The 12746-nt window shown below is 35.8% G+C and overlaps 1 protein-coding gene across 2 annotated transcripts in view; it reads right to left on the reverse strand.

Moving 5' to 3' along the window:
- CAMKMT (calmodulin-lysine N-methyltransferase) overlaps nucleotides 1-12746 on the reverse strand; it is a 225598-nt gene that overhangs the window by 207879 nt on the left and 4973 nt on the right. For both annotated transcript variants that reach the window (XM_040554219.1, XM_040554220.1), the window contains exons 2-3: nucleotides 10903-11069; nucleotides 2156-2220 (exon numbers count right to left, since the gene is read on the reverse strand). In XM_040554219.1, the coding sequence (XP_040410153.1) occupies nucleotides 2156-2220; nucleotides 10903-11069 (232 nt within the window). The remainder of the gene's footprint in view (nucleotides 1-2155; nucleotides 2221-10902; nucleotides 11070-12746) is intronic.

Here is a 12746-nt window from a genome sequence, read left to right on the forward strand (position 1 = left end):
TAGCACAGCATAAACTCTCAAAGCAATACCAAATCCAAAGGGACAAATATGAATCTTTGTGCATACAGAGAAACAGTAAGGAGAACCACACGTCATATTACTTCTGTGTTAGACTGGTGTAGTGCCTATTAGAGTAGTAAGTCTTGTTCTACTATCTGCAATCAATAAGAAAGTAGCTGAAATACTGGAAAAGGTTAATAGAAAAGCCGACAGCACATCTAACAACAGAAAAGCATATCAAACTTTAGCACAGCAATTTATTTGTGTTAGCAAGGAAATTTGTATAGATTGATCACAATCTAAGTACTTACACAAAGAACAAAGATTAAGAAAGCACGTTACAGTGTTTAATAAAGTACAAAATCTTGTTCCAGTATGTGGGTGTTAATATTAAAGCACTTTTGACATTAAAAAAATAGGATCTTCTCTGCTGTTCAAACTAAATACTTGAGTATTTAATGAACATTAATAGTATTTTTTTCTTTCCTCTCATTGCCCCCTCCACTGTCAGGTTTGGACTTTTTTCTTATTTTTTCCCCTTATTGAGTAAAGCTTATGAATAATAAAGCAAATGGTTATAAAAGTCTCTCTAGCTTCCTATTCGGAGAATCTACAACATCAAATCTCTTCAAATGCCTCCTGTAATTTAAGCAAAACATTTTCTTCCAAATCTTAAACGCCTTAAATTTAAATATTTTCATTATCTGCCTCATGATGGCTACACCTATACCTGATGTCAGTCATAATTATAAATGTGAATTTTCTTTCTCAGCCCTATTCATTTGGGATATTAGTATATTACTTAGACAAAATTTTCATTCCAAAACCAGACAAAAACATCCCTGTTTGGCAACAGTGAAAGAATACATCCAAAGACATTTTGTGGCAGAACCATGCAACTACCTCCAATGTTGAGAGCTGAATGGAAGCTAGCAAATTTTAAAAGGAAAGCACATGGTTTATGATTATTTTTTTCCTTTGGAAGACAAAAGTTTCTTCAGCAAATTGACCTTTTTGCTAATGAAAAGCCCATGTTTATTGAAACAGCTTTGGAATACAAAGACTGGAGTTTTGAGATGAAATACTCATATTTCTGGACAGTTTTTATCTTATACCTTTGACAGGGATGAAGAGATATCTACACTTTTCTTGAATATTTGGCAACCTTAGAGACATGCCCCATGCTCCCCCCACCCCCCACCCCCGGTTTAATCTGCAAGCTTGCTTGTGAAAACAACCAACCCTTCCTGAGAAATAAGGCAGAAATTATCAAATAAAAATTCAATGTATATCTGTAAATGTAAATTATATTTACATTAATTATATGTAATTACTCACTACGTAAAAATACTTAATTATTTTAGCTTGGCTTCTTTCTTGTGATCTACCATAATTTTATAATTAAAGTCCATTAACAGCATAGAACATTTTAATTGATATACTGAAGCAGAGCCATACCGGATCAGACATTGAAGGTCCACTTAAGGCTCATCTTGTCTAAGATTAATGTGGTCAGTAGCTGATGCTTAGAAAAGAGTGCAAGATCAGGACAAACATCGTTCTACTGCCCCATTAATTCTCCTACTGTCCAGCACTTCCTGAACCATAACTGATGCCTTTACACTCAATAGCCACAGGGAATTTTTCTTCTACCATTTTTCTCCTCTGCTTTTAGAACCCATGTGATATACTAGGAGCCAAAACATTCTGTGGGGAGGAATTTCACAACTTGATTAGGTGCTTTCTTTTGTTTTTTCCTGGCTTAAGTCTGCCCTCTGTAAGCCGGAAGTATCATTATATGTTTCCTATGTTCTCACACTGTTCCTCAGATATCCGCTGCTGGCCATTGGCAAGACAAATCAACGGGCTAAACTAATTTTTTGTCCAACCCGGTTCAGTTGCTCTGATGTCGCACTGCAGTCACAGAACCAAAACCAGCCTGCACTGGGAAGATGGAAGAGTGTATGCACACAAACAACTGCGCTACATAAAACAATGCGAAGTGCTTTGCTAGGTAGATGTGTATATCTGGTCACAGTAAGAGTGTTTCTCAGGTAAATGAAATGGTTGCTGATGGCTCATACAATAATAATTTATATTGGTACAGTTAGGCTTCTGTCAACATAGTACTGTATTTAAATAAACAATGACTTACAGACATTCCCTGTGTTGTCAAAGCTTGTAAGAACATCTTTAACATTTAAGAGTCCATCGTGAAATCTAGAAGAAAACACAAACAGTGACTTACCAACATATAAGCAATCAAAAAAAAAAAAAAAAAAAAAGAAAAAGTCTTCCCTCTTCAGAAAAGAGGTCCACAGAGGTCCACTGCATGTGTCCATTTCTCACAAACCCCTTTCACAGACAACAAACGGGTACTGTTGCAGCCACTGAGGGCACAACAGGGAGACAATCAGTAGCCTTCAAAGTTCCACCACTATAATTCATTAACTAAGAAAATGTTTCTCCAAAACTAATATTTTCTTTATCAAAAGTAAAATATTTCCAAACAGCATCAGGTTTGACACAGTTGTGGAAACCACATATAGGAAAGGAAGAATTTTGGTGAAGAGATTTTTTTGAAGAGGAAAAACAAAAGAATATTTTTGAACAGCAGCAGTACACACATTCCTGTTTTCTCCCAGAAAAGTCAAGAACATTTCATTTAATTATGTGAACAATAAAACCAGTTAATGTGTTCAGTGAATTGCATTCTCTTCGGTTTTATATTTGTATAATTAAAGTAAAATATTCAAAACTGAGAAAATTAAATTGTCATACTATTATAAAATCATATTGTTATGATTTTCACATATCACCTTCAAAATTTAGAACACAATGAGAAAATCACTCACAATTTGCAGAAGAAAAGTGCATTAAAGTTGAACAAATGTTTGCTTATGAATCATGTAAATGCTATAGACATGCTAGCTGGACTTACACAAACAAAAACAAAACAAAAAAAAAGAAGAAAGTAAAACTATTTTTTTTTAACTATTTCAAACCAATTTAGGGCCAAAACAAGCAAATAAAAATCAAGAAGTCTTACACTTAACGACAGTTAGATCACACAATTGTTTCACAAATGCACTTAAATTTCTAAAAATAATTCAGCAAGGCAGTAAAAAACAAAAATGCAGTCTTTTAATAAGAGTTCAAATATAGCTTCCAGGGCCATTTGGGATCATACCAATTTTCAACAATTTAAGAGTGAAGAAATCCAGCACCTCTAACATTTTCAAATTTAATGCTCATTCTCTAAGCTTTTCATTCCTGAATATTATTGTAAGAATGGGGGATAAAAATCTAACTTTTTATTAATATGAAACTGTATATTGCAAAAAGACATTTCTAACATGTTAAATGACAAATTATGAGAAGTACAAAACAGCAACTTGGCTAATTCTTAAAAAATAAAAATAAAAATGAAGAAAAACAATGAAGCCAACAGAAACTGAAATGAGGTCATAAACACGGGCAAGAAAAATTATGAAAGATATTACAAGCAACATTCACCTGTAGATCAGAGCTTTTCTCCCAGCTACCTAAAACCAAGCCAAAAATACATTCCTAAGCTGTACTAGAGGGTGGAAGTCTACAGGAATTTTCATGGCTCATCTGAACAAAGAATTCACTTTTTCCTTCTTTTATTTTTCTTTGGCAAGTTTGTTTTCAATCAGATTAGCCTACTGATGCAACAGAGTTAATCCAAGGGAAGTGACAGGAGAGTGAACAGGATCAGTAGTCCTGCTAACTGCAGAGCTGCCCTTTGAACTGTCCCCTGCTGGCTCTTCAGCATCCTACTAACTCCATAACCACGCATACTTCTGACAAAGTCAGGGTCTCTCAGACAGCTGTGAATGTCTTCTCCCTAAATGAATGTAAGATTGGGGGGAAAAGAAAAAGATCCAGGGAAAGCAAAAGAAATATATTAATCTTTGTTGACATGTAGATTAGTCCTGTAACAATAAACTGATTTTTTTTTTTTGCCTATATAGTTCATATATTAAAGAGATATCAAAAAGTCTATGAGTTAAGCAAATAGAGGCAAGGAAGAACAACTTTTGGTACACTTGACTTTCATTAAAGAGCTTCCTCTGATTATAAAGCATTCTTTCCATGATTAAAAATCAATACACACACAAATTTCAAACATATTCCAACATTTATTATTCAGTGGCCAAAAGCTTGTGGCATCCAAGCACAGACATAATACACCCTAATATTTGCTGTCTTGGCCAGTGGAAGCATTTCGCACAGGCCACCTGCAATATTCAAAGTCCCTTCCTCTCCTTCTCTGTCTTGGCAGCCTCTTTCTTGCTTTCACAGAAACAGTTCATGGCAAGCACATACGTGAATCATAATTTAATGATAAGACGGATCCAGCATTGCTCTGAGGGACTTCCTTCTCCTCAGTCCCACTCCACACTCATCCTGAAAGCAGTCAGGGTTTAACACCTGCTTCCTTAAGTCTGATCAGCTTATGAAACCTTCACTGAACAAAAGCAGGGAGCAAGCTCAAACATCTAGGATGAGAGGAGTAGCCGTTATCTCAGCAGTCACTTCTCATTTACTCCAAAAATCACACCTCAGGCAGGTCTTACACATATTGCCATTATGGACTACTGTAAGACTTCTCCAAGTTAGTAACAATGAACCTTCCCAACTCTTTTCCATCACAAATGGGACTTGCAGCCTAAAAAGTACATGCATCTGTAAACATGGGTAATCTCTAACTCCAAGTTCTGCCATAAATATCACACCACTCGGTCCCATTCCTAAAAAACAGTTTCTAGCTTGGGATCCACTGCTCTGCATATACCACCCCAGCAGTTCCATAGCTGCTGCTGCTTCGCTGCCTCATCCCATCAGCTGCTCCTCCATTACCTAGCCCAGAAAAATTGTGATCTAATACATATCACGTCTCGTTTCTATGAATGCCTGTCATAATCACAGCTTTCAACAGTACGTCTTACAAGCTGTGCATGAAGCATTTGTAAATGTCATGTGCACCAAATTATGAAAGTCAAGAAAAGGAATCACAAGAGTTTGTGGTTAAATCCCAGCCCCAAAACTCCCATAAGTTTCCACAGTTATCCAAAAATACAGAACATTAGTATCGAGCACTTTGGAATGTGTTATGAGCATTGTACAGTTCAAGCAGAAAAGTTCAAAGCTATGGTTGCTGAGATCAACAAAGCTTTTTGTACTTCAGACAAGCATAGGTAAGCATCATGGACAAAGAATTTCAGCTCAGTGTGGTTAATCTGATCTACAGTGTTCTTATGATAAGTCTTCGAGGAACAGTATGCAAAAGTTTCTGTGGTGGAGGCAATAAGTCACAGAAGTCAAACCAAAGGATGATGAACTAATTTAACTCATGTTTCTCCTGATATGAAGTAAAGCAAAATTCCTTACTTTGGACTATGAACAAAGTTAAGTCACAGAGAGAGGGGGGAAGAAATATCTTTAAAATATGTTAATGTTTCTTCCTCTCCAGTTCAGGAAACACAAGTGGCAGACTTTTACGTATAGGTGTAGGCAGTAGAATGAAGACAATCAATTCTTCAATAGCTCCCTATTAAGGTATGCTTTCCATCTAATTGTTATGAAAGAAAACTGTTTTTTTTTCTTCCTTTATATTATTCTTCAACAGAATGAGGAAAAATAATACGAAACTTAAACAAAATTACAAACACTAAGTAGACCCCATATAATACCTGGGGGGGGGAAAGCAATACACCACCATCTATTATTAACCTGGATACAAAGTAAACTACAATAATTGTGGAAAATGAAAGACAGGATAAGGATAAAATAGTTACTGCTAAGGGTACTTTACAAAAAAGGTTGCATGGTCACGCCATCAATTGTCACTGCAGTCCAGTTAAGAGACTCAGAACTATAGATAACAAAATTTGTATAATTCGCTGCTTTTTCTGTGCCGGAGTATAGAAAAACAAGACAAACTCCTTTTTTGCTCCAGTTCAAGATCTCAGCTTAATATGGTAAGAATAATCAAAACAACAGCTTCTTTATCTACAAATTCTTTTTAAAAATACACAAGTATTAGGCAGTATGATGGAACAGTCTTAACTCAATCAGGGATAGAAGTACATTGCAAATCAATTTCTCTCTTTCTTTCTTTCTCTTTCTTTTCTCTCTCAATTTCTTCCTGCTGCAACCAAGCATTTATGCTGCTAAATGCATACACTGTCTCTTAGCATGAAATAAATGGAACAAGCAATTTTATCATATCTTCACAAACTGTCCTGAAGGGGTAGGCAACATTCCTTGAAATCTGTTTCCCTTCACTTTCTGTTTATCCCTAAAAAAAACTATCCATTAAAACTTCAAAATGTTTGTAGCAGAAATATCCTACAGGAATATCCAATGGAATTCAATCCTAAACCATCTTCTAACATATCACTTGCCACAGACAAATAACATGCTTCTCATTACTAAACCAAAGGTCTAGAATAATCTAATAATTTCTTTCTTTTTTTATCATATTCAGAATAAAGGCATGACATCTTGCAAAGAACGCTTTACACTCTTTACAAAGATTTAAACCTTCCTGTAAGCCACTGGCATTGTTCTTTTCAGTTCTGCAGTTTAGTAGTTGAAACACCGAATTACTGATCAATGGAAAATATTTTACCACAAAAAAAAATTATTTTTTCTCTGATTGCTTAAAATAAGCCTACAATTTTAAAGTAAATCCATACCCTGAAATAGAAAATTTAAAAATATATTTACTGCTCATTTTTTAAACTCTAATAAAAGAACAATTTTCTTGTCTAAAAGACAGACAGCATCGCCACAGTTAGACACTACATCTTTATGATCTGTAATCATTTCATTGCTAAAACTATTTGTACAAAATTTAAATTTAGAAGCACACTCATGACTAAGAATAGAAGGGTTTATATACGCAAGGTTAAATAAACAAAACACTTTAAAATAACTCTAATTACTATATATCTTCCTATCACCAAGAAAACAACTATTTAGTACATGCATAGTTTTTGAACAGCAAAAGTGAAATACTCCCAAAGTTAAGAAGAACTTAAAACTTTGTTTCTCTTCCAGCTTCGTTTTTGAATAAAAACATATTTCTCATAAAGAAAAGATCCAGAATAGCAGATAATATCTGTGATGAAAGATAACTTTTTCCACCTCACGCTTGCAACAAACATCTCTCAAAATGGCGTTTTTATTTTTCATCCTCAGCCTACATTACCTTGGTTATCCCAATCTGAATGTGAAAACTGCAGCAAGATTCCAGCTTGGACTGAAGATGAGTAAATTCTCCCTGTTAGACTGCCATAAGCATTCAGCCTGATGCCCAGTCTGACTTCCTATCAGTTAAGGGATTTATTTCTTAACTAACATTAATTGCAAACAACACCAAGCAATGCCATGTATGTAGCCACCCAACTCATATAATCAAGACATGGATGTAACATGTAAGAGTATCAAATACATTAGCAATCCAAATAAGACTGATCAAATGGTACTCTGAATTACAGTACAAGTTATTTCATTTTGACGCTACTTTTCACTATTAACAAGAACACTCAACAGATGCTGTTTTTCACAATGCAAAACTACTTTGAAGCACCTCAGTACTGAGAGCACCCTGTACAAACCGTAAGGGAACACCTTCCACCAGGTACTGTGAATCAACATTTCATTAAGCACACTAGAGACTGCTGTTTAAATAGATGGGTTATGTGGGTGGATTTTTAAAATGACTCAACAATGTTGTCACCTTAAGGATCTAGTCAAAATCTAGTCAATCACGTAAATCCAGCTTAATTTTTTTAAGCAAAATTTGCCTTATATCGGGTGCTTCTGGCTTCCTGCTTTGGAAGACTTCTTACAAAAATGATTCTAAAATGAACTAGTGACAGAAAAGCACGGTATAAGACAAAGGTGAATCCAATCTGAATTGGGATAGAAAAATATCATCTCATTAAAACAAGCTGTTCTGAGAAATTCAGAAAGTCACGCACATGACTTGTAGCTCCAATTGAAGCCTAACAAACTGATCCCAAAGTCCCTCTAGAACAGTAATTCCAGCTAGGTCATAGCATATCTGAATACACAATTTGATCAGTTTTGATAGCCCTTGAACTGATACAGCTTGACCTTCAGACTTTTTGCCAAAAGCCACTACCAACCTTATGAACTTTCTGAAGTATTTAGTCTTGTCAAGATATTAGTTGACAACCCTTTTAACATCCAACATATGCAATAGGCTTTCCCAATAAGATGTTAATGCATGAGGAAAACATATGTAGATGAAAATTCAAAAGCACTTTTGTCAAGATCTTAGAGGGGTCATAGCAACATTTTTTTCCTGACAAAAAGATGTATGAAAAGGTTCTCCTACTCAAGCACCCTGTTCTGGATTTACCTGACTGATGTTCTTGTTATCATTAATTATATGTTAATAAAACATTCTTGTATCTTCTTGAAATTATTTCTATTAATGAAAATTGTAATTAATATTTTGCCAATAGGAGGAGAAAAAATGAATGAAAAACTGTCAGACATGCAGAGGATCCTTAGGTTTCCAAGATAAATTTAGTTCTCAAAAATCCAAGAATGCTGACTCCAACATTTATCTTCTAAACACACCAGTTACTGCAAGAACTGTTAATCTGCTGTGTATGTTGAACTGTTTTATTTACCTTCTTAAATTACATGCTTTTGCAGAAGCATTGAAGAAACTTTATTTGATACAGACTAATGGTAAACTGGATTTTGTTGCAGCTATTTATGCTTTAGCAAAATACACAGCGAACATTTCTTTCTATCTTCACCACCCTTCAATATTTTGAAATAGTAAGTATATACTATCCATTATCACTGGTTCAATATATAGAGAAAACATTTTAATACACAAGTGTAAGAGTACATAATTTCTGAACAGTATTCCTAAACGATCACTATGATTACCATTTTTAGAGACTGAGCATCCCCTAGAAATGAATAAAATATAAGTAAAAAATAAAAATGTGGGTCTCCAGCAGGAAACAATTTTCCTATTACCCTCAGTATACATTTTTTAAAACCAAATGTGACCTTGCTCCAGCACAGAAACTGTGCATTCCTATTGGCAAAGATCAGACGAATATAAAAAGTAAAAAGAAAATCTCTGTACTTAGTAATACAGTGTACATTGATCACCAATAATAAAGCCATATATAAACAAACATGCTTGTTTGCAATCTACAACTTGAGCTGTGTCCTATCATCAGTGAAGGTACTCTTAGTCAAAATAAAATAAAATAAAAAATAAAAAAAATAATAGAAAGACGACATGGGAAGTAATGGAAACAGAATTGCACAGATATCACATATGACAGCAAGATCAGCCTGACATTCTCTCCACTTTTGTAGTGCCAGCACAGCAGAACCTTAGCTTGCCTCCTATCTTAAAATTCCTGTAAACAATAAATCAAGAAATGACACTGAATGTTGTACATCATGGCAGTGAACTACGGAGACTGAATGAAGAAGTTAAAGACCACAGCCTAAAGGACTGCAGACTTGCTCAGCCTAAATTCTACCGAACATTTCCTACTACCAGCGTGCCTCTAAAGACCTAAAACCAGGGAACACAGAGACTGCACAAAGAGGTTAGGTAGACTGTGAGCGTCTGGCTGAATCCATAGCATTACCCACCAGTTCACTGCAAAAGTCCATATGCAGAAGAAAGACCATACCTACTTCTCTTACAACTAGGCAATACTTTCAAATGGAAAGGTTTTCTTTTGAAGACTTTTCGCATCATTAAGTGTAAGCATGGAAAAATGGAATATTAAATCTTTGTAAAGCTTTAAACAATTTCAGATGTGACTTTACTCCCAGCTGCAAATTTAAGACAACCTGCATGCAGAGTTGTTTTTTGTGCCTGTTTTTTGTTTATAAACTTGCAAAAGTGTCAGAGTTAATGGTGGTCACTTGTTTGTGTCAAATCTTAGTTTCTAAGATTGATTTTAATTTAAAGGTTCCAATTAAATTAAATTTTCCATGAGTCAGGCTCTCCGGAATATCCTTTACTGTGCACAGAATGCAAAATCCTACACAGTCAGCAGGGCTAATCAGAAGCTGCAGACGAAGTATCGATTCAGGGATGCTTAAGCTACTGTTGAGGCAAAAGCAAGTTATAGATATGTACAAAACTGAACACCGAAAAGGAGACAAAAGCAAAAGAGAAGGAAAACATAATAATGAATGGACAGCTATAAAATCCTAAGGCTACTGAGAACTCACATTTCCTTCAGTTTTTTTTTGTTGTTGTTCTGTGTTTTTTTTAATACAAACCTCTTCATTTTTCTATCTGCTCTGACATAAAACGTATTTTTTCATTACATATAAACACTTTCTTTAGAAAGAGGAATTCTTATATTCTCTTGTTTTACCAATTGGCTTCCAAATTATCGCTGAGTTTTACCAAAACTAGATCGCTACCAAAAATCTTTCAGAACTTCACGAATAACATCATGTCACTAGACTTTTTAAATTAAAATTGCAGCTTAATTTGTTCATTTTTTATCTCCTATCTGTATTTATCTGTATCAAACAAATGTCAAAACAGAAAGCTATTGGAAATATTAAATATGTGCCCGTATCTGCATTCTGTTATAGCTACAATCACCAGAATCAAGCTCTGGCAATTCAGTGACATTTACTGGGAAAAAAAGCAAACAAACAACAACGACAAACAGGCAACCTGCTTACTGCAACAAACAACTGAAAATAACATCTAACAGTTTATTTGTAAACTATGCTCTAGTTATATAAAACCCTGGAAAAATGACAAATGAGTTTTATATTCAAGTCCTGTATATGATCTTAAGAAGTACTTAAAACTTAAATGATGGTTACCTTAAGGACACGCTATACTCAGGATAAAAGACGCTTTTATATTGAACCCAGGTCCCAGTTTCCTCTTCAGTATTCTGGTCGTCTACTGAAAAGAGATTGAAAGATGCGAACCTTCTCACAGACACTTGTTGGAGATGCACATCTTTCAAGTGCTTTTTCTTCAGAACCTTTGAAATGAAGAACAAATTAAACATTAAGAACAAAACTTTCAAGTAAAGAACAAACACAGGTTTATTTAACTGAACAGGCAAGTCTGGCATCAACCATAATAGCCACGCTGTTAGCTAATAGCTATGAGTAACTTGTCCAAGTATGTCAAGCCTGAGAAAAATAACAGTGGTATTCATGATAGGGGTCAAGAGAATGGTCTATGAATGTCTTATGTCTCAAGAACTGTAAAGCAAATGTACTGTGTTCACAAATAAACAAAGTTGTTTTTTTAACTCCCACTCCAGCAAACCCATGCCAGAATTGGAAAGGCACACTGAGCCCTCTCCTATCCTCACATCATCACCACAATGAAACTATAACAGACTGAGCTGTGCTCTCACTGAGGCAATTTCTGTGCCCCTCACCTCTGTCTCTGCATAACAAAAAAAAAAAAAAAAAAAAAGCAACAACATCTTCCACAGAATTTAAATGACAGCCTCAAAACATGATCCTCAGGTGCCCTAGTGCTGTTTTTGCCAGGTAAACTACTTCCTAGCTTAGAAGCCTGCTGCCGCACACTTCCAGAATTGCTGACACACTTGCCAGAGTTGAGCAGCTTGCTGCCTGCCGCAGGTTCTGGACTTTCAGACGCCACAACTGCACGTTTGTTCCCTTACCAGAGCCCTGTAAGGGTACTGATAACTTAACCAACCTTTGTACAAGCCCCGTACACACTGACAGCACGAAGTTCAGCACTAAGATACCAAAGAACTCAAGGCAGCAGCAAAGAGAGAATGTGGCCATTTATATCTTTTGCAAGAGCTAAATGATTGAAACACTTGCTCAAAAAAGTGACGATGTGGGCTGGTGTCCCACACATCCTGCTGCGCTCACCCTTGTCTTCCAGGAGCGAGGTAACAGCTCCTCCGTACAGGAAACCCCTGCACCCAGCCTGTTCAGGCTGTGCCACTGCACAGAAGACAGACTTTTTTGTGCCACAGAATAAGGCTAATTCTTTCGGTTGGTGATGTGGAAGGAGAAGAGAGATGTCCTGGGTGCAAGTTCTTCCTCCTAGCATTGGACAAAGTGCATAAACAATTGCCACTGTGTTTGTAAAATCAAGGTGCAGAAGCAGTGGACAATGATGAAGAATGGAGCAGAAAAAAAAAATCATCACTAGAGATGGGGAGAGCTACATGGGACAGCTCTATTAAATAGGAACATGCCACACTTTACAGGTTTTAGCCAACGAGAGCTAAACCTGAGGTCAAAGAAGTAGCTCTCCAGATTTATGAATCTTGAAGTGGAAGCTTTGCATACTGAATGCCTACAAGAAAATAACAGGTCAGTGATTTTCTTTTTTTGCTGCGCCCAACCTTTGTCAACCGTGCTTTAACTGGAAAGGCACTCATATCCAACAGCCTTACAATTTGGTGCCATGACCTATTATTTTGCAGAATACTTGGAAGTTCTACATATGGGAGCAGAACAATTGTATTTGCTATGCTGTTAGTTTCTAATGGTAGGTCTGATGCACCCGGCTTATTGCTTTGGGATCTATTTTCATCAGCAGGTCCCAGCATATGAAAGGCACAGGCATTTTTATCAAAATATTAAAAATGACTGTGTGCTGTCCACACTATTTCTTCTACTTGTATAGCACATGGGAAAAATATGCACACAAAGAAAATCAC

Source organism: Cygnus olor, chromosome 3 (assembly GCF_009769625.2).
Source record: "Cygnus olor isolate bCygOlo1 chromosome 3, bCygOlo1.pri.v2, whole genome shotgun sequence".
NCBI classification, from domain to species: Eukaryota; Metazoa; Chordata; class Aves; order Anseriformes; family Anatidae; genus Cygnus; species Cygnus olor.